This window comes from Accipiter gentilis, chromosome 26 (genome assembly GCF_929443795.1).
Source record: "Accipiter gentilis chromosome 26, bAccGen1.1, whole genome shotgun sequence".
Taxonomy (NCBI): Eukaryota; Metazoa; Chordata; class Aves; order Accipitriformes; family Accipitridae; genus Astur; species Astur gentilis.
Genome location: NC_064905.1, coordinates 23,041,497 through 23,068,834, shown reverse-complemented (window position 1 = coordinate 23,068,834; position 27,338 = coordinate 23,041,497). Strand labels below are relative to the sequence as shown.

Sequence of the window (27,338 nt, the reverse complement as noted above, 5' to 3'; positions counted from 1 at the left end):
TAACCTGTGGAGGCTTTGTGTCTCCGTACAGAGACCCATATACTTTATAGTGAAGGTGCTAGACATCCTTGACTGTTGCTCTGGACAATATTGTGCAGGGACAATTTAGCAGAGAAAAAAAGTGTGAAAGCTAGTGATGAAAATGGTTAACTGATCTTGAACATCCCTGAAGCAGAGGCACAGGGCTTTGTAATGCTTTGGTATCTCCACTTACCTGAGGGCCCAAAACACTGTGATTCAATAGGGTAGAGGCTGTGGTGGTGAAGCGCTTGTTTCTTCTTTCTGAGGTGTTTCTATTGCTAGGTCTCTTGTAAAGACAGAGAAAGGTATTTTTCCACTTCTATAATATGCAAAGTCTTTTTTTGTAAATAAACTGTTAGCTGGCTTGAAGAAAACAAAGCAGCCAGGAGAAAGGTATAAAAATGGACTAGCCATGATTATCATTGGGAGCAATGTTCAGAGCAGATTCCTTTGCCACTTCAGATAAAGGATAACAGTATTATATGGGAGCACGTGTAGGTATACTTTTCCTCTATACTTTTGCTAGCATACTACCAAACCCAGGTATTAATAAGAAGGTAACCTAGAATGCCATGGAAAAGAAAGAACTAGAGCAAACAGCAAATAAAAGAAAAAAAGAATTTTAAAAAGGAAAGCATGGAAGCCGAAAGAAAAGTAATAGCAATGGGTGAAATTTGTAGGAAGGAAGGAAGACAGAAGATGAAAGAGACTAGGTAGGAAGAAGCTTCTAGTGGGATTGCGCATCCAGTTGTACTTGTCTTTTTACATTCAGTCTTAAAGATTACAGAGTGCTTTCCTTGAGGCATTTATGGGGTTTGTGGCTTGTTCTGCCATGGGAAGCAGCACACTGTTATCCCCACACTCAATGATTGTCATGCTATGAGACTAATATTTGCTTCAGACCTCTGGGAGTGTGAATATAAATAAACTTCTACCTGCTTATATCATGCAGCTAAGCTTGAATTGATCTTAAAAACAAAACAAACAAAACAAAAAGCAAACTAACAAACAAACCTTGAGATTCAAATGTGCCTTTTCATACAGTAGCAGTTCTAATTAAGTTCAAGTGTAGCCATGATCTCTTGCTGATAGTCCACAGCCTATAGCAACGTGTTACTACTTCTCATAAAAAGTGTGACAAATTCTTCAGTGAATTAATTTAGATTTTTCATTCAAGATGCATCTCAAAAGAAATGTGTGCAGCTGTTAGTTCAGAATTTACTGGATGGATTTTCTGGGGAGAGGGGCAAAATAGAATTTTTATGAGCTCCAGGCTGAATTTATTATGCGTTAGGAATGGGTTTAATCCTGCCATCTTGGATGGAAATCTGCACATGGGATTTTTAAAAAATTTTTTGAAGCCCTTTTTTGCTTAACCAGAGGTTTTCGTGGCTTCAAGGGCTCCAACATATAGTGACTATAGATGATACTGACACGTGCTGGTAGAGGGCAAAGCTGATAGGAGACACTCCAGCTGCTATTGTACTTGGCAGTCATTCATCGTAAATAATTCTGCCGGTCTTTTTGCTTACAGACATCTGACAGATGCTTCTTGCAATCTCTAAATAGTTGAATTGCCAAATAGACTACCAAGTTTTGAAACAGTTATTAGGGTTGTGTTATTCCCACAATCTGGGAATGCTATGGTGTTTTTAATTTCCTTGAGTTGGTATGTCTAATGGCATCAGCACTGTGCCCTATGTACTTCATAGAGAGGTCTATATACTGAAGGCTACATCCCACTGAAATCAAGGGAACTTATTTATCTAGGGAACTAAACTGCTTCTTCTCAGACTTAAAATCTAGGATTTGATCATGTGTACTGCTGAGTACCAGTACATCTCGTTGGCTCCCTTCCCTCCTTTCAAATTGAGAGTGCTCAGTGTAGTAAGGACATGGCAGCCGGTGAAATTAGCTTCCTAACTTGCCTAGATTTCCACAGCAGACTGCAGGGACAGTGTTCTTCAGTAATATAATTAGCACCTTGTGGGGAGCGTGTGGTACTGCAAGATACCAGGGATTTTTATGAAAGGTTATTCCCCCACTGTGGTCTGCAAGGAAGCATTGCTAAAGCAGATATTTAGAAATGCTTTGGCATAAAATTCAAGCTTTATGCATTAAAAGCGGTATGATGGAGAACTGATAAACTCACAGGGCCCTTCCCTCTGAAAGAATGGTAGGCTGCCTTGACAGGTGAAAAGATGCAACTTTGGGCATCTGAATATTGCAACGGTCTTTCAGTGAAAAAGGATTCCACAGAAAGAAGGTAATTGCCTAAAATATCAATTTACTCAAATTAAATGGAAGTTCCAGTGAAAATGCAGTTTCAAGGTACATTTTTTGACTGACCTCACTCTACCTATTTAGAGCTGCTCTACATAAAATAGAGTAATAACATATCTTTACAATTACATATGTCCCCATGTCTCAGTGGAATACTCATTCAAATCAATAGACTAAATTTGCAAGGTTGGTCTAGTCTGTTATCCTTTGTGTTAAATAGACTATTTCAGTTGGAAGGGACCTACAGTGATCATCTAGTCCAACTGCCTGACCACTTCAGGGCTGACCAAAAGTTAAAGCATGTTATTAAGGGTACTATCCAAATGCTTCTTAAACACTGACAGGCATGGGGCATCGACCACCTTCTTAGGAGGTCTGTTCCAGTGTTTGACCACCTTCTTTCTAGACAAATGCTTCCTAATGTCTAGTCTGAACTTCCCTGATGCAGCTTTGTTTGGTCTCTTGCTGTGGATATGGGTACCATTGTGTTGATGTAAGACAGGTGAATTCCTGGGAGCAGTATTTCAACAGTTTTCAAGAGAAGCAGGAAAAGCTTATGCCTCTGTGACTCATCTCCTATCCTTTTTGCATTAAAACCAGTGTCAATCCTTGGTCCAATTGTAACTGGTCTAACCAAACCCTATTTTACTGCGATTTGGGAAAGAGAGAAGGTTTGTCTACCTACCAGACAGAGGTGAAAATTTAGCAATGTAATTGTTTTTGTGTACTGTGCACCTGTCCCAAGATTTTCCATCAGTAAAACTTGTTCCACACATCACTTAAACTGGGTGGTGTAAGAAAATGGCTGAAAATCACCATCACCATTGTACTTCTTGGTTTGGTTGTGGAGCAGTACCCTAAATCACAGAGTAAATCTCTCGTTGGATCTAAGGGTAAAATTTTAATGTAGGGCGTAATTTTTTTTTCTCTAATTTCTATGATATAACTGGCATCTCTCCCATGACTTCAGGGCAATTATTCTGTAGCTACACCAGTGCAAATCATCTTGGCATTATCAGAGGCATTTTGAGATAGCTGCCAAATGCTTTTATTAAAGCAAAAATTGGAAAAAATCTTAAAGCTCTGCTATTGGGCACTGAAAACCACATTTGGACTGCAGAGCAAATGTGCCCCATAGCTTGCTGTTTCCAGCCTGATGTCCAGATCAAGAGACACAGTAGGAATGTGCTGTTGTTCTCTTCCAAACTATGCACGTTTCCTTCCAATGGAAGCTAAGTTGAGGAAGTGATAATGTGACCTGTGGCTGTTATACTTCCTGTGCAGTCATTCCCATTACTAGATAATTCCTGAACAGAACTGCAGTCAGTCCCATGAGCTGGGACTTCTTGAAATTAATTGCCATTAATACCTGAAGTGCGTTGTTCGGCTCTGGTAAAATCAAATTCTCCACTGCTAAGTAAACTTATACGGGGTGGTGGATGTGCTGTATCTGAAGGATTTGCCATCTGCTATCTTCCAAGGTGTGCAGGAGCTTTGGAGGTGTTCAAGACTCAGGGAGTCATCTGCTTGTAGTTTCAATTTAAGAAGCTATCGGAAGATTGAGGGGGACAGTACTGTTCCTGGGCTTATTCCTGTTTCCGAGCTCCATTTAACTTGGACAAAAGGAAAGGTTTTCTTTGTTTCTCAGAGATAGTTCAGAAAAGGCAGATGGCAGTCTGCAGTGATTTCAGCAGGAATAAGATTATGGTCCTTTAGGATGCACTGTTTACACTGGCTGCTGAAGAGCAGTTGTACATTCATCAATCATTCTGCCATCCTTGACATCTGCTTCATCCTTATGCCATACAGATTTTCTTTTCATTCACCAGCAAAGTTGCACACAACACTGAACTCCTGGTGACATTATTCCCAGCTCTATCACATTCATTCTTTGCAGGCCAGGTAGAGTGCATACCTATACTTGTCATTGACTTATGGTTCTGGTGCCTCCTGGTTCTCAGTATTTTGCATGTCAAAAGACTATCATGCCAGCTTTAGTTATTAAATGATGCCTTTTGCTTTCCAGAGCAAATCTATATATTTTGATCAAATATCAGTTGTATCAAAGGGCAAACTGCATGCAAAGTAACAGAACTCTTGAAGTTTTTATTTATTTACTGTTAGCAGCATGTCTGTGGGAGCTGGACTTTGCTGGAAGAGCCTGCAGGGTAATACTAAACCTGTCAGTGCTAGTGGAAGCAATGAACCATGTAGGCTTGCAGTAAGGAAGGAAGGGGAGTCATAAGCACAAAAACCCACCTTCAGTTTCTAAACCATTGAGTTGCTGGTGTTTTGTCACAGGAGAATGAGAGTAATTTCATGCTTTATATCCCGCTTTTCCTTTCACAGGAGTAGAAAATGTTCTGCTTTGTTTGTCCTTTCCTACTTTCCTTGAAGCCTTGTTTGCTGAGCTCATGATCAGCAGCTCAGCAATGCCCTGATTGTTGTTAGTCCCTGGGTCCCACACTCAGTGGTCTCAAGGATTGCCTGGAAGACTCCTCAAATGGTTTGGAAAAGAAGGGAATGGGATGGGCACTGGGATCCAGAGAGAGCTGAGGAGGGGGAGAGCAGAGAGCAATGAGAACAAAGGCAAAGACTATCTAAACCTTCATATTTGGCCATTAGGTGCTTGAATTACAAATAAGAAGGATACTTGTTACTGTTTATGCAGCAACAAGTCTATGTTTAATTCGGAACACAGTGCACTGTAAAGGCAGGTTTATGGAATGCTCCCAGCTTCATGCTTGTGGGTTTATTCCTCAGCTTCTGATTTTAAAATCCGACATTCACAACTTCAGGATATTCTTCCAGTGGGGAGAAGTTGCAGGGCATTTTGTTGTTGTTCAACTGTCCCTACGTTTTAAAATAGCAAATATACCCACTTTCTTTCCTTTCTTTCCACTTTCTTTTCCTTATCTTTTCTGGATGCAACCCATACTTCCTGTAATGAATCTTCATTCTCTATCCTTGAGGCTTCCAGCTGTGTGTGGGAGGTTTATCAGTTGGTCGCCTTCAGTGCATGCACAGAGAAAGGCAGGAATGGCTGTTAGATAAGCTGGTCGGTCACTCTAGTGACAGTAAGGCAATCCTAGAGGTACACTGTGGTCCTCTGTTTGACCACAGTGTGCATAATATTGATGTGCAGGCTTTATAAGTGATAGAACATCCAAGAGCTCAAATGAGAGCAGGGCTATGCCCTTAGTGCCCAGTGAGGGCATCTCGGCCCTTTGACGAGAGAAGCCCTGTAGGACACTGATCTTCAGAAACGTCTTTGGAGAGGTGAAAGCTGGAGAAGTTGAGGGAATTTAACACAGAATTGCAAAACCCTTCTCAGAAGGGAAATATAGATAAGGAAGCAAAATGAAGATGAAGTTAACTGACAGCATTCTAAGTCTTAAAGATATGTTTTGGTCAATGCTGGAGGCTGCAGTTCCCACATTCATTGCTGACAGGGTAAAGCTCTGCAAATAGTGGGTTTTTTCCAAGTAACTGCAGGGTTACCTCTTCTGGGGGTTATTCTGGAAGAGGAGATAAAAATGAAGCAGCCTGCTCAATGGAGTAGGTATGTGCGTGTGTGTAGCTTCATATATGTTGTATCTGCTGTAACATCAGCTCTATTAATGTATTCCAGTCCTAATATCATCCCCCTGGCATCCTGGGACGTAGTTACTTTATTTCAGTAATCAAAGAAAAATAGCGCTAAAAGATTGAAGTGACCAATTAGGCCCCCCTCACTTCTTTTTCCTCTGTGGTACTGTGCCTTTCCTAGGCTCAGAAATACTTCTCTGTTGCTGTTAAATCATCTCCCACTGTCCAGAATGTTTCCTGGAGCCCATCTTGCAGGTAACAGAAATTTTGCCTCAGTTCCTTTTTCTTTTTTCATTGGATATTTTTCCCCTAATCCATCCCTACTTGATGACCTTCCTAAATTTCTCTCAGGGAAAACTGGGAAAGCCTGGCAACACTAGAGCTGTGGCTGACTGCTGACTCTGTGTCTGGAAAGAGGCAGCAGAAGTAATCTCACGAACTCCCCAGTAAATAGCATCCAAGTCACATTTGGGCTATATGGCCCTGGTGCATTAGTAGAAGTTTCTATTATCTCAGCTCTACAGCAGATCATCGCTGCCTCTAGAATGTATACAAATGCTAAACCTGTGTTTTATATCTGCAGAGAAAAAAAATATAAATGTCTGTTTGATTAGCTGTTAGGGAATAAATTACCCTTTTGTAGAAGTCTGAGAATGTGTTTTTTGCACCTCATTCTGGATTTTCCCTTTACTGTGTTCTTTTCCTAACTAAGTGTGCATGCTCTGTTGCCATTTGACATGAACTTTTTTGCTTCTGTTCCAGTCTGTACTGTCCACAGGCAGTGGCCATTTGGGTAGCACCACCACGTTCCATCTGCAGGGTGATGATATCTGTAGTTATCTGCCTTTATTCTTTCAAGCCTAAACATCCAAGGTATCTCATTCCTGAATGAGAACACAATCACTTATAATGAACTGCCACTAGCCTCTGGGAGGTTGACCTGACAGCAGCTTGTTGCGTGATGTGACGCGATGTGGTGTCTGTGACTGTAGGGCTGCCCTTGGTGCTGCCTTGCCAGCTGCAGTGGCCGGTTGTGAGGGCTGCCATGTGTGCTCAAAGGCTCTCCTGCTCGCAGGCCTCTGGGCCAGAGGAGTCTCTGAAAGTGCTTTCTGCTTTCAGGGTGGTTGAGGGTCTTAAGCAACACAGCAAAACAGCGTCTCCCCTATGCAGGAGATAATATTCTGTGATTATTTTTTAATCCATTGTCTTTACTGCTTTGAGTATGTCCTATTTTCTTTCTCAAAAGCCATCCTTTGCATGGTTAATCTGATAAAAGTGTCATCCTTCGCTCAAACCCAACAAGTTATATATTAGTAGTCATTTGGCATTGACAGCCAATGATTCTGCTTTCTTGACCATTTCTGTCCCATTTGGCCTGATTTTTTTCCAAGCCAGCGCTAAATCAGATCTGTATGTGCTGTGTCACATGACACATGACAAGAACAAGCCATTTTTATTAACTGTTTTCCAAAGCCCATTTTCTTTCTCAGTCATCTGCACCTACAGCAGGCTTAGCTCTGATAATGTACTGTTTCAGCCCTCCTGGTGAAAAAGTCTTCATGTAGCTAGCATGATTAGATCCTATGTTACCAGTACTGAATATGAAGCACTGTGGGAAATACAGATCAGATCTTGCTTTCATTTGTAGCTATAGGTATACAATGCAATGCCAAGATTTCAGAGCTATTGTAACTGGGAGCAGTGTAGGAAGCCCTGGGTGATACAGGAGTGTTTTCAGGATAGGAGGATCAGTATGGCAAGAAGTGAGTTTGCTTTGTTCAGTTTACAGTGACGTTCTTTACTGAGGATTCTGCTATCATCTCAAAGGATGTGTGTCATTTCTGCAGGTTTCGTGGATGTGATAGGAATGTCAGAGTGACTGTGTGAACATGAACATGGCACCAGCTCAATCCCTGCTCAATGCTGGGACACGTGGACACAGAAATTTCTAAGGAGCTTATTAAATCCGCATTTATTGTGCGGGTACACAGAATACCCCTTTATCCAAGGCTGTCAGTCAGTGCCAATAACCAAGACAAATGCTAAAAAACCCCACCACCACACTGTCCCCAGAAAACCCAAACCAATAGAGACAGAGGGGTATGGAAAACCCCCTTGGCTTCCTGATCTGCATACCTTGCTGATGTGCTTGAGTTTAAGCTTACCACATCACTTTGGCTTAGGACAGAATTTTCCCCCAAAAAATTCAGTTGATGGAAACTATTGGTGGAATTTTTTTGCATTCCCTTCGAAATGGCAAAGGGAACAATTTCTAGTCTGATACAGGCTTTTGTGTGTCGTTAGTTCTCTGCTTCTACAGAGACCCAGAATGCTGGTGAGGACTTCAGCACTTCCCCTTTCCTCCTGTGGCAGATTGTAGGTGTGTTGTGGAAAGTTTCTGAGTTTGCCATAGGATCTTGGGGGGGATCAAGGTTTTGGAAGGGTAAGAGGAAGATATTGTTGGTAGATCCTTGAGACTAAACTGCCTGCTTTGTGGTTACCTCAGACTGCAAGGCTTGGATTAAATGACCTGTCCTTTCTAGTCCTGTACTCTCAACAGCACTGATCCTTATGGTAAGCTCCTATCTTCATTGCATGGTGCGCCTTTCTGAGACCAGAAAAAGGGCATATATGGAATGTCCAGTAGTATGCCAAACTTGCATACAGAAGCCTGATTGTGCTGGGATCTCCCTTGCAGGTTTTCAGACAAAGATTGCAGTGTTTGGAGAAGTGAGCTATCTCTTGTGCTCTGTAACCATGTGAGCTGTCATGCTGCAGTGTCCACTGACAAATAATAGTATGTCTTATTTCTCACAGGGCTTCCAAAGCAGCTGAGTCCAGGACCTTAAGGAATGCCACGCAGTAGGTGCTGAACTAACTGGCACTGAAAGGAACAGAAAAAGATGGCAGCCCATATTTGAAATAATTAAGCACGTGGACTCTCGCTGATAAGAAACCATGTCAAAAAAAGGACGTAGCAAGGGCGAAAAGCCTGAGGCACTGATTGTTGCCCTACAGGCTGCCAATGAGGAACTCAGGACCAAGCTAACAGACATTCAAATTGAGCTGCATCAGGAGAAATCTAAGGTGAGTGAGGGTTTGATTTTAAATAAGTGTCTACACTGAAGGAGAAAAACGTGGTAAAAATAGTATCACAGAAATCAACAGATGCAACGCAACTCTTTCCTAGAGCAGTGGTCAGGTTCTTTACCCACACGCAACATTTTCTTACTGTGGATGTCCTGTTGCTTCTGTGGAAAAGACTCCTTTTTACTGAGGTACAAGTTTAAGAAGCCTCTGGCCCTCAAATGGAGCAATATGTCTTTTGCAACATCTTTGGTCATATTCCAGTTAGTGGGTTTCATCCTATCCACTCAGTGTTTAGAAATTTTGTAGTGTTGCCGTTTTTTGAGTGGCTGATATTTCAGCAAGACATACCCTTATTTCAAAGTTGAGCGAGTATTCCTTAAATGTATAGCATGACAATACATTTCAGCCCTTGTAATCAGTCTGCAGTGTAGCTGAACTGTATTGTATACACTAGGGTATGTATGCATTGTTTAAAGCTTTTTCAGGTATCAATGGTCTGCCAGAGTTACAGTCTCAGATATGTAAAGTTAGTCTAAAGCCAACTGAGTATCATGCCCACAGGGTATAGCCATCATCCTATAGTATAGATGTACCTGTGAAGGTTTGAGGTGCCTCCCGTATACTTTAGAAGCCTTTGGTACAACCTCAGGGCTGTTGTGCTGCAGCTTCAGCTCTTGCCTCCATCTTCTGCTGAACTTTTCAGCCTTTCCTGCACTGTCTATGGCTAGGGCAGCCCTTGTGAAACACATAATATCTCTTTACACTACTACAGCTTTTGTAACCTATAAAAAGGTAATGATCTGCATGTTATCCAAGTATAAAATACTGGCTGTTGTTTTACACCTACTCTGCGCATACTCTGCCCGCATTCTGTTAAAATCCTTGCAAGTAGCATCAATGTTCCCACAGGTGACGCTGAAGTGACTTTGCAAAGTAGTGTACTTTTTGCTCTCCACAGTGTTGTTCCCTCTTCATTTAGAGAAGCTTCTAGCGGCAAGCACAATACATCTGTGTTTTATAGTCAGAGTAAAGCTTTTGTGCAATAAACCCTTAAATGGTAAGTGCTAAAGTTCCCTGAGCATGGGTGAGATTAAGGCAGTCTTCAGGTTTAGTAATGTGTTCGTTATGAGCTGTGAAGATAACAAATGTCTGTTTAATAACTCCTGGTGAATTCTTCTGAGGTGGACTGGAGGCAGTGCTAACTGCAGCCAGGCATCCCCAACCTGCAGTCTGGTGGCAGCCACATTTTCAAAGGATGATGCCTAATGATACATTCTTTTTCTAACTGGAATATAATTGAAGTTATCAACTGGGTCTTTGATTCCTTTGCAGATAAGCATATATCCTGGGCAAATAAACTCAGAATGACTTGCCTTTAGCTTCCAAACCTGAATAACCAGAAATGCTTCAGCGTCTAAGAGGTCTTTTTCATAATTTCTTCCTTTTAGGGTGTCGTGATTTAACCCCAGCCAGCAACTAAGCTCCATGCAGCCACTCACTTGCTTCCCCCGCCACCCAGTGGGATGGGGGAGAAAATGGGGGGGGGGCGGGGGCGGAAGTAAAACTCATGGGTTGAGATAAGAACAGTTTAATAGGGTAGAAAGGAAAAAAAAAAAATTATAATAACAATAATAAAATTACAATAATTATAATAAAAGGATTGGAATGTACAAAACAAGTGATGCACAATGCAATTGCTCACCACTTGCTGACCAATGCCCAGTTAGTTCCTAAGCAGTGATCCCCCCCAGTCCCACTCCCCCCAGTTTATATACTGGGAGTGACGTCACATGGTATGGAATACCCCTTTGGCCAGTTTGGGTCAACTGCCCTGGCTGTGTCCCCTCCCAACTTCTTGTGCCCCTCCAGCCTTCTTGCTGGCTGGGCATGAAAAGCTGAAAAATCCTTCACTTTCACTTTTAGTCTAAATACTACTTAGCAACAACTGAAAACATCAGTGTGTTATCAACATTATTCTCATACTAAATCCAAAACATAGCACTATACTAGCTACTAGGAGGAAACTTGACTCTATCCCAGCCGAAGCCAGGACATAGGGACAGATGCTCGTGCCAATATATCAAGGTTAATCATACCGGCAATCTCAGACAAATATTAGCTTCCACTATGGATGCTCATTTGTATAATTTAGGAGAAGCTAAATGAAAGCAAGAATAGCCAGTTAGGTGTTATCTGATGTTCTGAGAATCTCTGGGGGCATTCTCCCTTCACCTACCAGTAAGATTTATTAGCCATTAATTTGCAACCTTTTAAAATAGGGAAGACTTGCAAGCCACAACAAAGCAGACATCATTGTTCTTTCAGACTCATTCTGCATCCTTTTCTTTCATAGATGGTTGATGACAGTGTTGGAAAGCAAAAATGTTTTTTGATTCTTTTGTTTTGCCTACAAGCTTTGGCATTCATGTGTTGCACACAGGCAAGGCTCAGTATTCTCTTAAGCCACAGGCTGGCGGCCAGAAAACTGATGGCTCAGGGAGCTTCTCTAATGCTTTCCACTATATTCTGAGTCTTGCTGCTTTTGTTATCACTGCAGCCTTGGAATTCCAATATGGAAGTTGCCAGTGTACGTTGCTGTTTTTTTGTTACTGGACATCACTTCAAGGATGGCACAAAATAATGAGAGTTACAAGAGCAGGAAAGTCTTGCAAACAAAACCAAAAAAAGCTTATCTGAAATATATTTAAATGTGCTTGAGTAATGCTGGAAAGGAGGGGAGCAGAACATGAAGAAAATAATGAAATTGCTGGCACGCTTCAGTACCTCTCGGGATGCCCATCCTTAGGTGCTCTCATCCATTCCTGTGACTAAATGGGACTGAGTGCTCAGGGTATTAAAGGAATTGTCATCATGAAGCAGTAGGGGGCTAAAAACTACAGTCTCAGGAAGTAGATCGCACTTCTGAATTGTTCTGTGGTTTGGATTGAGAGGAGCAGACACCATTGCAAACTTTATTTTTATCTGGAATTCACATTTTAGCTCTTTCCTCCTTTTTCCCTAGATATAAGTAGGTTCAGATTGGACAACTTGGCACAACCTCATTTGTAAAATCGGGTTAGAAATAGGATGCCAAACTGAAGTCACCCACAATGTCAGAAAGAGCTTTAAGAAAGTGCTCATCCCACAAAGGGGTCAAACAAATAGGATCTTTGAACTTTTCCCGTCTCTGCTAGCCATAAGTTCACTCTGCCAATGAATCCAAAGAGGGTAGAAACCTCTGGGCCATTGTGGTTTTTATTGAACAGGTCTCTTTTCCATTACTTCAGATGTAATAATCTTTTTCCTACAAGGCCCTCATTCACTTTCTCTGTTTTCTGATCAGAATGGTACATCTACAAGTCATCCTAACATCTGATGGTGTTTCAGTTTAATCAGCGAGGCAGCCTGGAAACTAATAGCCATAAAACCAGGCATGCCAGAGGTTAGCTGGGGTTGTACTCAGGCCCTTGCTGGGTCTGCATTGTGCCATTGTGCATACCCAAACTACTTTGTTGAGAGCTTAGATGTATCTTTCTATGTCATGCCAGAATGGATCACTTCCAATAATTGCACCTTGTTTTGCAGTGCATTCCATTTCCTTTTTAATAAACAGGAAGAGATGTGTTACAAGAAAGAAAGAGGACTTCAGGCTCATTTTTAGTCCTGAGTATTCAAAATCAAAGATGAACCTAGAATGAAAAAGGAGTGAAGGCAAACCAAAAACCTGTCCTAAGGACTTGGGGGTTGAGGGGCTAAGGTGATGTGTGCCTTTCTTCTCAGAAGTGATCTATATAGTAAAGGCATTTTAACATCTCATATGAATCGTACAGAGGTGATTAAAAGAGACTGCTTTTTAGTCCCTGGCTACAAAATCATCTTGTTGCATATGATGTGTATTATTACACATAGTTACTGCATCAGTAGCCTCTGAAATCCTCCAGAGAAGTTGGTGGCAGTTGCAAGTGCAGACCACCTTTAAAAAACATGTGTATTGAATACTTTGCTTTGAAAAGTTTTTGTGCATCCTAGCACCCCATGGAGGGAGTTCTAGGAGAATCTTTCAGATTTGTTTTCCGTGGAGCCTTCCAAGGAAGATGCCTCTCATTTTATAGAGTTTTGTAACTTGTCAGAATGACTTGGGTGATTGAAACCAAAGTAAAAGTATGGTTTCAAACTCTTCTGATGGCTTATTTTGGGAATGACCTACTACTATGCTTCTTCATATTGACTGTTTTTTCCCCTGGTTTTTCTTTCTGAAAGGTTTTCTCACTCTTCCTCATTCTTTGTCATCTTTACTTAAAAAGGAATTAACAAGGAAATTCTTACAGTCTTTGAAACCACATTCTTTTTCACTGTGAATAACAAAACTACTGAGTTTGCTTTGAACTGAAACCATTCCTTATCCGTTGCTTTCCTTTGGTGTAGGTTCACACAGGTTTCTATTGTGGAATCGCTCAGGGGTATGAAGTTGCACCTAGAGATACATTAGTGTAAGCGTGCTGAGGACTGGTGGGTTGCTCTGTAACTTTGGTTCCAAAGCTATGAACAAAGGACTTTAAACACTGTTGTTAATGAAGAGTAGCAAAGGATGTATTTTAAGGAAAGCTAGCTGTTCTATAAGCATAATAACCAGTGAAGCATCCTTTTCTGTAGATATGCGTCGAAGAAGTGACTGTTAATGCCCGTTAGAGCTCTATGTATGGGTAACAACATCTGTAAAAGGTGAAATGTCTTCTGGACTTTCAGACTTACACCTTACCTCCGTTGGGATCATACAGAGGCAAGCACTTGTCTCTCATCTGACTGACTGCCCATGGTCATGGAAGTTGTGGGAACCCTGCTATTTCTGAGCCCTCTAATTTTCTGGTGAATTTGACTGACATTGACAGATGGGTTAAAAAGTTATTAGAGAAATGCATGCATATACACAGAGTCTTATTTCCTAAGGAAGTATTGAAAGTACATGTAGTGTCACTGCATGAGGCAAGACACCTGAAGAAGACAGGGATGTTTTGGCTTGAGTAAAGACAGTGTAAAATCTATGTGAATGCTCCAGGAGTTGGCCCATATTTTGTTGTAGGAGTGTGGAGGATCATCTAGGGTCTGCAGCAGGGTCTTCCTCACTTTGACGTGGCTGTGTGTCTGGTGGGCTTGTTTTGAGAACATGTTGGTAGCAGGTGACTTTCATTTTATCTCAATGTAGGTTGCTAAACTTGAAAGAGAGAAGACTCAAGAAACTAAGCGTATCCGCGAGGTGGAGCAACGCAAGCAGACTGTGCAGATCACGGAGCTAAAAGCCAAACTCCATGAGGAGAAAATGAAGGAGCTGCAGGCCGTGAGGGAGAATCTCATCAAACAGCATGAGCAGGAGATGACGCGGATGGTGAAAGTCCGAGACAGCGAAATCCAGCGCCTCAAATCAGCGCTGTGTGCGCTGCGGGATGGGAGCAGTGATAAAGTAAGGACAGCGCTAACTATTGAGGCTCGTGAAGAGGCCAGAAAACAGTTTGACTCTGAGCGCCTTAAGCTTCTGCAGGAAATTACTGAACTGAAGTCTGCCAAAAAGCAGGTAGATGAGGCCCTGAATAATATGATCCAAGCCGATAAGATCAAGGCAGGAGATCTTCGGAGTGAGCATCAGTCCCACCAGGAAGCTATTTCCAAGATCAAATGGGAGAGTGAAAGAGATATTCGCCGCCTGGTCAGTAACCAAAACAGTTTGTGTGATCTCTTACACTGTACTGAGTTTGCGTCTTGTGCCTCTTAGCTTTTGTGAATAACAGAACTCTGCAATGTACTTCAGTTTGCAAAAGTATTGCAAACTTCTCACTGTCGTTTCTCAGCAGTAAATAGATCATGGTGAGTCAGCTAGAGCTACCACTGTGATGGCAGCTAACACCTTAAAGAGTGATTGGCTTAATCCATAAGGATTTGGCTTGCTGAGATGCTAGTACATGCGCAATGCAAAGTATTAGAAAAAGAGCGTTTGCATCTGCACTTGGCAGTTTGTTAGTTTCTCTAGCCCTTGTGATGGTATCCTAAATGCATTAAACCATGGCAGGGTATCTTTTGGTTTGGTCTTGCCATAACCTTCAGTAATTACTGGGGAAAGTGAGAACAAAATGAGGCCCACATCAGCAGTGGTGCAAGTTGTCACATTTCCCTATCATCCGGGGAGCTGGACCTGCTTGCAACAGTGAAAGGTTTGACTTGAAAACTGGAATTCAAGATTCAACAGTTAAGTAAAAGAAATAGTAATTTAAACTGTCAAGAATGATTATTTTTTTTTTGTCTCCCCTCCCCCAATTCAAAGTCTGTGTACTGGAGGTGTACTCTTGTGTTGCCAAAATGCTCAATATAGCACAGACTAGTAGTGGTGGATTCTTCCAAATTTTGACCTTTCTTGTTACTTTGATCCTCATTTGCAGTTCTGTGTAGCCATGAGGACAAACTACTTTTATTTTTTTTTCTCATCTGAAATTGAGGATCTGTTTTCAGGGTTTTAATATAAAAAGGAACTATAATGAAATTCAGGATAAAACTGAGCCATTTAGTAACATTAAGATCAACTCGGGTTCCACCTATGTGTTGTATGATTTTATCTTTAGCAATTATTGAAAGGCTTTTTTAAGGCTATTTACTCACATAAGAACCTTGAACAAGTCCAGAGTTATTTTTATCTGACTTAAAATGAATTTGGAAACCACTTGTGTATTGCTATCAGAGTGGAGGAAGTTACATCAGAGTGACATCTAGTTAATGGAGATCAGAATCTAGCCTTACTCATTTGAAAAATACTTTGGGGAGGATTTTAGCAAGCCTAAGAAGCTGCAAGACCAGAAAGTATCTCTGGAAGCTTCAGGCAAAATTTAGCGTAGATATTCTTGTTTTCAGGGAATGATTTGTATCGTTCCCAGATAATAGTATTTTTATTTTGTCAGAGTGATTTGCAAATTCTGGTTCACCAAGTTTTCTTGAGGTCAATGATGTTAGCAGCTTTGTATCAATTTTTATGGTTGCAGGGCTTGTATGGGCTGATATTATTCTAAGTTTTAATCCAAAATTTTCCTCTCAGCTGTCATTCTTGAAGTTGCTGTGAGGTGAAATAAGAGGCAGTTCTTTTTGTCTTGTATAGTCCTGGGCAGAGATGTGGTGATAATACAATGAATAGCCTTGAGTTTGCACTCAGCAGATTAGTAACATGGCAATCAGCTTTAAGAAATACTGGGTCTGCACAGATCTTCTGTTTGTGAGAACTGGACTGTCACTTCTACTGTCTCAGCTAATGTAGCTCCATTTACACAAGCAGGAGCTAGTGTCAACTTTTTGGGGGTTGTCAGAGTTTATACTTATTTTTCACTAGTAAAAGTAACTGAACAAAATGCAGTGTGAAAGCCTGAACTCTTCATCCAATTATCTGTTAACACATCATACTGTGCTCAGTTCCTGGGCTTCACTCTGTGTAAAGCTGGTGAATATGAACCAATGTACGGTTATGGCTGAAACCTCAAAGTGTATCATTTTACAAGCCGGATGCAGTATGATATAGTAGATTTAAGTGGTGAACACTGCTATTAAGTAAGTCGTATACTACTAGATTGGAGAAGGCTGAAATGCTGTTTACACAGTAATATTGTTGTTCTGGTATTTCTCTCATTTCAGATGGACGAGATCAAGGCTAAAGACAGGATCATATTTTCCTTGGAGAAAGAACTGGAGACACAGACAGGCTATGTGCAGAAGCTGCAGCTGCAGAAGGAAGCTCTGGATGAACAGCTCTTCTTGGTGAAGGAGGCAGAGTGTAACATGAGCAGTCCCAAGAGAGAGATCCCAGGAAGGGCTGGAGATGGTTCAGAGCACTGCAGCAGCCCTGTACGCAGGTTTTACTGGTCCCTGCAAAACAGAAACGTGGCAGTGTTTCTCTTGCTTAAATATTTTCTCAGGCCCTGGGGAAACATTTGCACTCTTATTCACTACAGAGAAGCTATGTCCATAGATTCTTCAGTGAGAATGCTAGTGGGACAGACTTTTGTAAGGCTGTTTCCTCAGTTGCTCTATTTACAAATATAAAAGTTCTTAAATAATTAGTGCCCCTTTGAAAGAATCATTCCATGAATATAACTACCTGGATAGCATGCATCCTCAAAAAACAGATAGAATTGGGAAGATGGGCAGAGAGAAGGCTGGGATGGGCAATCTGGGAGATTCTTAGGAGATCCTCCTCTTTCTCTGTCTTATTCTCCACATATATAGCCCTTGCTGTCATTCACAAAGCATGCAACTCACTGGTTGTGTGACTAAATATATGATGTTTGTAAAACAAATGTGTATATATATACATATCTACACATATACAAATGAGGAATAAGAAAGTAATTGCAATTGATACTGAAAGGGTTGTCCTTACTTTTTCGCCTGACATAGTGGCTCAGCAAATAGAAGCAATGTATAGGAAAAGGCAATTAAAATTAGAATCTCTTAGCTTTTTGCTTTTTCTTTCCCATCATAAAAAAATATCGACATCTGTTTTGGTTGTTTTCTCTTTATTTTTTTAAACAGTTGAAAATTTTCAATTAAAGTATCCCCCAAACCAGATACTTTCTTCCAAAAATGTATATTTGCCAGCATGTTCAATACTATAAAAATCCGTAAATATAATTTGTTGATGATGACAGCCTAAGTTGACTGGTGTGTGGTTTTTGAGGATTCTATTCCCAAGCACATATTTTGAAAAGAATCAGTAACTGTATTATGTTGTTGCCAATGAACAGGACTTGCGCAGAAACCAGAAGAGGATAGCAGAGCTGAATGCCACAATCCGGAAGCTGGAAGACAGGAACACGTTGCTTGTTGATGAACGAAACGAACTGGTGTGTGAGCTTTGTGCTATCTGACACAGGAGGTTGGGACCCATAGGGAAAGGCAAAGAGAAGGATCCAAGGATGGTAGCCAGTGATGAACGTGCCTTTTCCATCCATCAGGCTAGTCACTGAGGAGGCTGAGGATGATTTTTTTTAATCCTAGAATTAAACAGTAATTTCATTGAAGTTATATGAGTACAAAATCACAATGAAAGTTGAGGCAGAGAGGCTTGTAGGTTTCTATATAAATGCTTGTGTTCCCTCCCTGACCTTTAGAGCATACAACAGTGTATGGTGAGACTTACCTTGTAAATGAAATAATGTGTGTAGTCCAGTATTTGACCAGGTTGAGAATAGTTAAATATTGGATCTAGGGAGAATGGACAATGGTGAATTGATCCCTTTATCTGATTTACTCCTAGGTGGTGGTACCTGTGTGTTGAAGTCAGCACCCTGGCTTTTTAACTTGTCCATATTTCTACTTCTTTGATTAAGGATGAGGGTGGTGAAATTCAACTCTTGATATTTTTTATTTTTGTTCCTGAGCTAGGAGACCTAATGCACTCCTTTCGTATAAATTTAGCTGGCTTGGGTCTCCTCAATGTTCTTAATGTAATATTTGCAAAATAATGTCTTTTCAAGATTGCAAATTACAAATATGTTCATGTGTCTGTCTTCAGATACGAAAAGCTCTCAACCCCCAAGTTTCTGTGATACTGAGTAGCTTGGAGTCTGAAGAGTCAGCTTTATTAGCTGTTCCATGTCATTAAATATTCAGCCTACTTCTTCACCAGGAAAAAAAACCCCAAAAAAAACATTTTAAAAGGCTTCTAAGCTGTGTCTTGCACGATGTGACTACAATGAACACATTTTGTTAAATGTGACCAGGAGTACTGCTGGAAATACCATACACTTTAAGATACATTCGGACTAGCAACGACCAGCTTCATTCTTAGGGTAGGACAAATGGTTGTTTTGCCCACAACTGTGCTGATCAAAGATGTAACTGCTTCCTAGCTGCTCCCGCCTTTTCTGTTAGCAGAAGGGATCTTCAGGTACTTGCTAACCTGTTTCAGACAAAATCACTGGGTTAGTTTAAATAGCCTAGTAAGATGATGTGATGATGTAAGCGGATGTGGTTAACTGTTCTTAATAGCTACAGAAAACTCTTGCAGTCCTTTCCTCAGCAGAACTGCAGAGGGCAGGAACCTCCCAGTGACAAATAGTAATACAGAACTGGGACAGTGCCTTTGTTACGTAGATCATCCAGGCACAAAGATGATGTCTTTCCACAGCCACAAGCCATCTTCTTTGTCCTCCCTTAGGAAAAGAAATTATATCTATAAAACACTCAGTATTACTGGATGGAGCTAATTTTTCAGAGGAAGAGATCTTGGTTAAAACTCTAGTTGTACCAATACTGTAACTTACAAGCATGCCCTAAGATACCTTCCTATCTTACGGGATTTGTTGTTTAAATGTTATGTGATTTGTTGATTAAAACAAAGTTCATTGTGCATATGCACAAGTATTTCACTTTGTGGCATTAAAGACCAGACTTACAACTATGTTGTTATTGCTGTGATCCAGACTGAGTATGCAAATCTGTCTTTCAATGAGAAAATCAGTGGGTTTCTTGCAGATAAAGCACAGGTCGTTTTGGGCTTTTTTAGCAGCTTTGCAGTTGCCTGTGTGTGTGTTGGGTTGCTTCATCTCTATGTCTGCGTTTTCCCATAGATAAAGAGATCTTTCAGAAACAGATATGCAGAATTATGCTTTGAGATGTATGGAAAAAGTTACAGAAGTAATCATCAGTTCCATTAGATCACTTTGTCTGGCATTTTACTGGGACAGTAGTCCAACAGGGAAGTAAAAATACTTCTAACAAAGGAGGGAGAAAAAATATCTTTTATTTGGATTATTTACAATTATTAATTGCTATTATCAATCCAGTTGAAGCGTGTCCGAGAAGCTGAGAAACAATGTAAACCTCTTCTGGAAAAGAACAAGTGCCTCACGAAGAGGAATGATGAACTTATGCAGTCTTTGCAGCGCATGGAAGATAAACTCAAAGCAGTCACTAAAGAAAATATAGAAATGGTTGGTACTGAAGAGCAAAATGAGGATTACTATATGATCTATGTCTGTTATGGTGGCCACATGTGCATAGTGTATGCATGTATATACTTGGAGAAAATGTGTTGTATATAGCTTGTAATACTATTGATAATATATAGCCATGCCTAGGTCTGTATATAATAGACTTACATAATATAACATTGTGTATTATGCATACATGTGCAATATATTTAAGTGAATGCATAATCTCAGTCTTTAATACTATCCCCAAAATTAGAATATTGAGTTTCAGTTGTTTTTAAAAAAGAAAAAAAATGTTGTATCATTGAGTCATATTCCACTGTGCTATTTTGCATCTGGAACTCAAAAAGGAGGCTAAGAGCAATGTTTTCAGCCAGCATGATGTTCATTTTTGAATGTACATGTTCTTCTTAGAGCTGATGATGGCAAAGTAAAGTTCTGGTCTGCCACTGAGCACATACAATCTTTCCATAAAACATACACGTAGTAGAAGGATATGGGAAAGGGAGAATAGTGGTGTTGTAAATTTGGCTAGGGTTAGAAATTTCACATATCAGGGGTACATGAAGCAGGGTCAAAGCAGTTATGTCTGTGTATCATTCAAATGGAATTGCACTGAGAATCAGTCAGAATCCAGTCCCTACATATGCACTGATGTTGCTTTGGCATTCATAAAAAAAGGAGGTGGAAGTTTTGGGTTGCCAGATGTAAGCTGGCAGGCTGAGAAGACTTCCTCTGCTAACTGTGTTTGTGTGTCTTGTCTCTGGCTTGCAATAGCCACTGTCCTCATCTTGAGCAGGCTGACTGTTCTGCAATGGATGCGGCTTTCTTGCCGATTAGGATGAGATGATCAGATTCACTTTCTTGTCTTGTAGAAAAAAGACTTTAGTGTTACAAGGTTAATCCACTTTAAGACTCTGCAATTCACCCATGCCCTGAAGACAGATAAACTTATTGCAGGTGTTGCAGATCAGAATTCTTCTTCCACAGCTGTGGTAGTACAGATCACAGCCCCTTAGGATCTGCCACAGCAAAGAGAAGGGACTGGGGAATCTGCATGCATTAGACGTTAGTGGGCAGCACCACTGGTGCATATATGCACACACAGCACATATGTTCTAACTTGGCTCCCTCACATCTGATTTTTACATTATAGATTTTTTTACATTATATATTACTTCCAAATTATGGAAGTTAGCAAGCTGTGGGTGGCTAGAGTAATTCTCATGGGCCGTAGCCATCTCTTCTCCCACATATGCTCAGGAGCAGGCAGAATGTGGACTTCTACTTGAAATAGATCTGGTACCACTTTTTTTGTCTTTCCTCCTCTTCTGACTAGATGTATGTCTTTCACATGACTAAAGCATGTCCATTTCCTCACTGTATATGGTCATATGATCGGTATCAGTAAGGGCATGGGGTTTTAGGGATAGATGCTATTTGCATACCCACTGGACAGGTGGGTATAGCCTGAACTATATTTGCCACATGTTGGGGCATCTTGATGCATGGCAAAGGAAAAGCTACCATATATGACCTTTAAGAGCTGCTGTAGAGGCTGTATTGCCACACAATAAGTAAACAGATAAAGCTTTGTCATTCTGGTTGAAGAACTCGGCCTTGCTGTGCTTTATTGTTAAGAAGTGCTGATGGCTATTAATAAAGTTATAAAAATGGTGTAGCTGAAGCATATTTAAAGGGCTGTACAGCTTAAATGAAAGATAAAGTCTGATTTTTAACTGAAAGGTGGTCTTTTGTCTTTTAATTGCTGGATCTTATTTTGTCTGTTTCTTCTTCTTACCGTAGAGAGAAAAGATGACATCACATCCTCCTCTAAAGAAATTAAGATCTCTCAATGATCTGGATCAGGCTAATGAGGAGCAAGAAACTGAATTCTTAAAGCTTCAGGTCATAGAACAACAGAACATAATTGATGAGTTAACAAGGGTATGTCCAGAGCACCAGGAAATTAGGAATGATTCCTGTGTACGGTTCACCACTGATAGTATTTCTTCTTATAACTAGAGGTCTGAGGGTTAATATCTGATTTTAATTTTAACACCTGCAAATTTTTAGGTGTAGGTATGCAAGGGTGCAGTTTAACTGAATTTCTAGCAGGGCATCAGCTACTACAACCCAAAAGCATAACTCTTGTGTGTGAATTGAGCTCTAGAAATGAACGCAGACTAAGAACCATGGAACTTGGGAAAATATCTGCATGTTCACAAGGCTGTGCCACGCTGGTTTACCATTATATCTAAGCCACCATTCAAAGTTTCCTTAACAAGAGGCAGGCACACAGTGCAGTATCATGTGCTGGGAAAGTGCGTGCTGCTGGACAGTGGTTCACTAGTTCTTCTGTCATTTAATACTGACAATCCCTTTTTCAGCTGACTTTGCATTATGATGTTGAGGGGAAGGAGAAAGAGACTCCAAAACAGGCTGTTGCCTCTTCTAAGACATCATTGCTAGGAGTGGTGAGATCAACACTACCGTCATTTAATGACTTGAGACAGAGGCAGCATCTCCTTTGCAGGGAAGGCAGACAGCCTCTCATACAAAGCCCAGACTAGTCCCCTGCAACAAGCCTCGCATTTTAACAGGAAATCCATCAGTGCATGTCATTTGACAGCCTGTCAAGGCAACTGCACAACAAGGCTGGGGGGCGAGGGGTTCAGGTATCCCATCTTCCCTTCTTCAAGTGGTTTTCAGCTGACACATGTACAGATTTGGATATGAGTCATCCCTTCCACCTGGAATCAGATTCCTGTTTCAATGAATGAACAGAGAGTCAGTGGAAGCCCAATGATTTATTTTCTCTGTGGATTTGGCCTTCTACAGCTGCAAAAGAGAAGAGAGAGTAACTTTTTAATCTTATTTTTCAGGACAGGGAGAAACTTATTCGTCGCAGAAAGCATAAAAGGAGCTCAAAGCCAATTAAGGTAAGAGGAAAAATTGTTTTCAGCTTATAAAAATACTAGTAGGCTCTGTAGGAAAACACACTTTGCAATCTGATTAAAGAGAGCTTTGTGGATTATAACAATCTGCTTTAGTGATCAGGTTTATAAACACCTTAGTTACTTTGGGAGAGCTTTCTAAGTCTACTTTGAAATTTAGTTAAGGGGGTGTAACTATTTTATTTTCAGCAAAATGGGACTTATCGCCCCCTCTCTGAAATAGTAATAATCTCCTTTCCATCTGGTTTCTGTAAATATTGGTCTCAAGGTCTGTTATGCTGAGATGTATTTACATTTCCAGAGACCTTCCCATCTATCTTCTGCTATTTATTTTTTCACAGCACATACAGGCTAAAACAAAATCCTTGTACATCTTTATTCTTCAGGTGGAAGTTTCTGCCTGAGAAATTGTCAGTCTCTCCTGCTCAGTTCCACAGGCCTTTGGCTGCCCCTTGTATTACCCTGAGTTGGGTCAAGTCCAAAGTTGGTGTATTTTACAACAATTTTAGAGCTGAGTAGTCAGTAGTGGTTCAAATGTCTCCTTTATCAGCTAGATGTGAAGAATGACTTTGCAACAGCCATGTCCCACCTCCAGAAAGCAGAAATACTGTGTAGGAAACAGAGCTTGGTTGCTCTTTGTCCTCCAAGGACATCCCTTAGTATGTCAGTCATGTTCAGAAAAAGTAATGCAACTCTCTCCTACACACAGAGAATTTCAGACCAGTAAATCCTAGATGTGTCATCACGTTGTTTCTATATGGGTTCTGAAGCAATACACAGCAGGTGTAACTGGGAGACAAGGACGAAAAAGTATTTTTATCAGTTAACTTAATTTCTAAGCCAGAGATTATAACATGGGACAATATGGCTATTGTCTTCACTTGGAAATATAAGGAACAAAAAAAGATAATATATGCAAAAGGTTATTGGCATCTTTGGTACGTGTTTTTCGTGTGATTCAGATTCCAGGTTTAGAAGATTGTAACCTGTCAGCAAAAGTGAAAAATGTTGCAAAGCAGAAGCACATCTTAAATGCTCATTGATCAGTTTCTCTGCAGAATTATTCATAAGCCAAGTATTTAAATGCTTAGATATGTACCCTGAAACTAAGCCTGCAGGGTCAAGCATCTATACCTTCATAGGACAGGACTCACAGTTTTAACTTGATTAATTCAGTTACTGAGATTGGAGATAGTGAGGTGTCAGACAAACAAACAAACCGTGTAGTGTGAGCAATCTCTTACAACATGTGGCAGTTACTGTAGTACTGGAAAGATGTGTGAGATAAAAGTTCCTTCACACTAGTTTTTTATTAGCATAGCTTTCACTCACTCCAACATCAATATCAGTGAGAGAAGCACTGAGATATTAAAAATTTCGGTAGTATCCATGAGACAAGGAGGGTTCCCTATTCTGCACACGTTTCCAGCTCTGTATGGTGTTATCTTTGCACACCAGTCTGCATGTTGACAGATGTCTTCTGAACAGCTTTGGGATTAACAATTCTCCTGCCTTCCTGCAAGGACAGAGACTTTTCGTTTGGCGTGTTGCTTCTTCCATTATGTTTTCCAAGTCTTAGACTGAGCCAGATCCTCAGCTTAGAAAAATTAATCAGCAAACTCATTCTCCACCAGCACAAGACCTAATCTTTAATATGGTTCCCTTCAGTTTTGTTTGGAGATGGTAATTCCAGGGGTAGCCCATTGCTCTTTTTTCATGTGCTGCCTTTTTTAAGTAACTAGCAATGTGATTTTTGAACTAACCTTTCCCTCCCCATCAGAAACTCATGCTACCTGTTTCCAAGGAGATTCAGATATCATATTTTCCCTTCTTTAGAGACATGTGGTAGATACAGTTTTTGGGTACGATGATGATTCTATGGACTCTGAAACATCCTCTGTGGCCTCATATAGAACAGATAGAACACCAGCAACCCCAGATGATGATCTAGATGAGGTAAGATCTGACTCTTTCCATAGGCAAGGACAGGTTTTCAAGAGACTGACTTGCAAAACAAATGGCCAGGCTCTCAAAACCATTTAGGTTTTTATAGTGCATATTGAGTGATAAGTTCTTCGTTAAGTTTGGCCTCAAGTTTGGTTACTGATACACTGAAATGCTGAGAGGTTCTTTCAAAATCTAGTCCGTAGAGTCTACAGCTATGACTTCGTTGCAATCTGAGATGATTTTTTTTCCTCTCCCCTTCAAGGAAATAAACCTAGCACATTTCTTCTAGCTTAAAGACATATAAACACTGTATAAATTCCACATTCTTATTACTTCATAGTACACCAAGCTCACCAAAAAAGCTATTTGAATCAAGACCTGTAAACCAGCTATTGTGCTTAACAAATCACACTTGGATTCTTTGCTTTGGCAGTGCTTTACTGTCTGGGGCTTAGACATGTCCTTTCTTATACCTCAGGGTTTAGCAGCGGAAGAATCAGAGCTGCGGTTTCGACAGCTGACAAAGGAATACCAGGCCCTGCAGAGAGCGTATGCACTACTGCAGGAGCAGACGGGAGGCATCATAGATGCTGAAAGAGAAGCCAAGGTCAGTAGTTGTTTGAGGGTAAAAGCATTTCATTGCTATCAGGACATGCAAACCCCTCAAAGTGACATACAAGGGAATGGAGTTACATACAACATCCATACAACTGAGAGTCATCCATTTCACTCATTTGCTGAGTACATTTAAAGAGAGTGACAATGAAGAATGGACGCAATCACTCAGTTTACAAGGGGTTGTCCTCCACCTGAACCTGAAAACTCTGTAGTTAGGCAATTCTGGAGTTTGGCACAGAATCACAAGGGTTTTCTCATCTTTTGCCCGGGTGTGAAGAGGTTGGGTTTTAAAGGTAAGTGGAGGCCTGTGGTCTTTCACAAAGGCACACATTGCACCAATTTTAAGAATATTCACCTCAATGTTTCTAATGGAGAAATGCAAATTACATTCAAATTTGAACGTGATGCAGACTACAGTAAACCTTCCAAGGCTAAAAATGTTGTCCCTCTAATAAAATCATAGAATCATTCAGGCTGGAAGGGACCTTGGGTGGTCTCCAGCCCAAATTCCTGCTCAAAGCAGTGTCAGCTCTGAGATGGGTTGTTTAGCACTTTATTGAGTCAGCTCTTGAAGACCCCCTAGGCAGTTATAATTGCTTCTTTTCACTACCTTTTGCCACTTTCATCTACTAAGCACTTTTCTTCAGTTCAGGGACTGCCCCTTACTAGGGTCTTCCAGCAAAGCCTGTCACCCCAAATACCTGAGCTTGTGTTTCACTACTCTAATGCAATGAACAGTAATAACAGTCTTGGGTGGGGAGACGGGGCTGATCTACCACTCTGTTCTCTTGTGTCATCTGTATGTCAATGGCACAAAACATTGCTGCGCCAGAATCTTTGTAATGATTACTTACTCAGTAGAAGCAACAGCATAAACCTAGACTCTGCTGTGTTTGGTTTCCTTTTAATACCAGTCACATTGCTGTGTTTGTTACCGTTTAACGGTGTGCTTGACTTCAACAGGCTCAGGAGCAACTCCAAGCTGAAGTCCAGAGATATAAAGCCAAAATAGAAGATCTGGAGAAAACTTTAGCACAGAAAGGGCAGGTAAGCACTTCTTGTGTATTTTCTTTTCCTATTTTGGATCTTACCTGCTCTGCTTACAAAATATGTAGCACAATTTCAGTATAGACTTCCATGAGATATAATGTGGCTGTTCAGTAAACAGGCAGGTCTAGCAAGTTCAGAAGCCGTGCTACAGCTTGATAGACTAATATGTTGTTACTCTGTAAATGACAGTTCGTTCCTATAGGATTTTAAAGCCTGAATATTGTGGCTCCAATTTTCAATAAACATGCCCAACTTCATGGAGTTTGATTATTCTGTAATAGTACTGCTTCATCCAACAGGACTCGCACTGGGTGGAAGACAAACAGCTTTTCATTAAGAGGAACCAAGAGCTTTTAGACAAGGTATGTTCCCAAGTTTTGTGTGTTCACTCCGAATGGTAATCTGGATCCTACAATACACTTTTTGGACATGCAGTTTGGTGCTTATAGGTGTAGTATAAGGATAGAACAGCATAGATTAATATGGACAGGATAACATATGGAAAGACAAGCCTTCTCCAGCTCTGCGTAGGCACCGTTGTTGCTGGCAGTTGCTGATGCACCAGCTCTGCTGGTAAGCTCCAGCCTGAGAGCTGGAAGCTCTACTCATCGTTCTGGCTCTGACATGCAGACCTTTGTGTTCCAGTAGCATTGCAGTGAAGTCTACTGCTTCTGCTGTACTGGCAGGATGTTTTGAGCTTAGCTTTTATGTGTGAAACAGCAGTAGAAATGCAGTCACCCTCTGATGCTAGGACCCTTTCATACTCCCTAGTCCTTGTGTGTTCTGTATATTTTTAAGGGCTTAAAGTCATCCCTAGGTCCAG

At 40.8% G+C, this 27,338-nt stretch overlaps 1 protein-coding gene across 6 annotated transcripts in view; it reads left to right on the top strand.

Annotated features, from left to right (window-relative positions):
- Positions 1-27,338, top strand: part of JAKMIP2 (janus kinase and microtubule interacting protein 2) — a 68,540-nt gene that overhangs the window by 21,716 nt on the left and 19,486 nt on the right. For 5 of the 6 annotated variants that reach the window (XR_007509718.1, XM_049829853.1, XM_049829854.1 and 2 more), the window contains exons 2-12: positions 8,710-8,979; positions 14,186-14,683; positions 16,645-16,854; positions 17,754-17,852; positions 19,797-19,943; positions 21,750-21,890; positions 22,829-22,885; positions 24,737-24,856; positions 25,326-25,454; positions 26,429-26,512; positions 26,815-26,877. Coding sequence is in view for 5 of the 6 variants with exons in the window: in XM_049829853.1 (XP_049685810.1) it covers positions 8,851-8,979; positions 14,186-14,683; positions 16,645-16,854; positions 17,754-17,852; positions 19,797-19,943; positions 21,750-21,890; positions 22,829-22,885; positions 24,737-24,856; positions 25,326-25,454; positions 26,429-26,512; positions 26,815-26,877 (1,677 nt within the window). In the remaining variant the exon portion in view is untranslated. The remainder of the gene's footprint in view (positions 1-8,709; positions 8,980-14,185; positions 14,684-16,644; positions 16,855-17,753; positions 17,853-19,796; positions 19,944-21,749; positions 21,891-22,828; positions 22,886-24,736; positions 24,857-25,325; positions 25,455-26,428; positions 26,513-26,814; positions 26,878-27,338) is intronic. The other variant, XM_049829856.1, reaches the window with a different exon arrangement.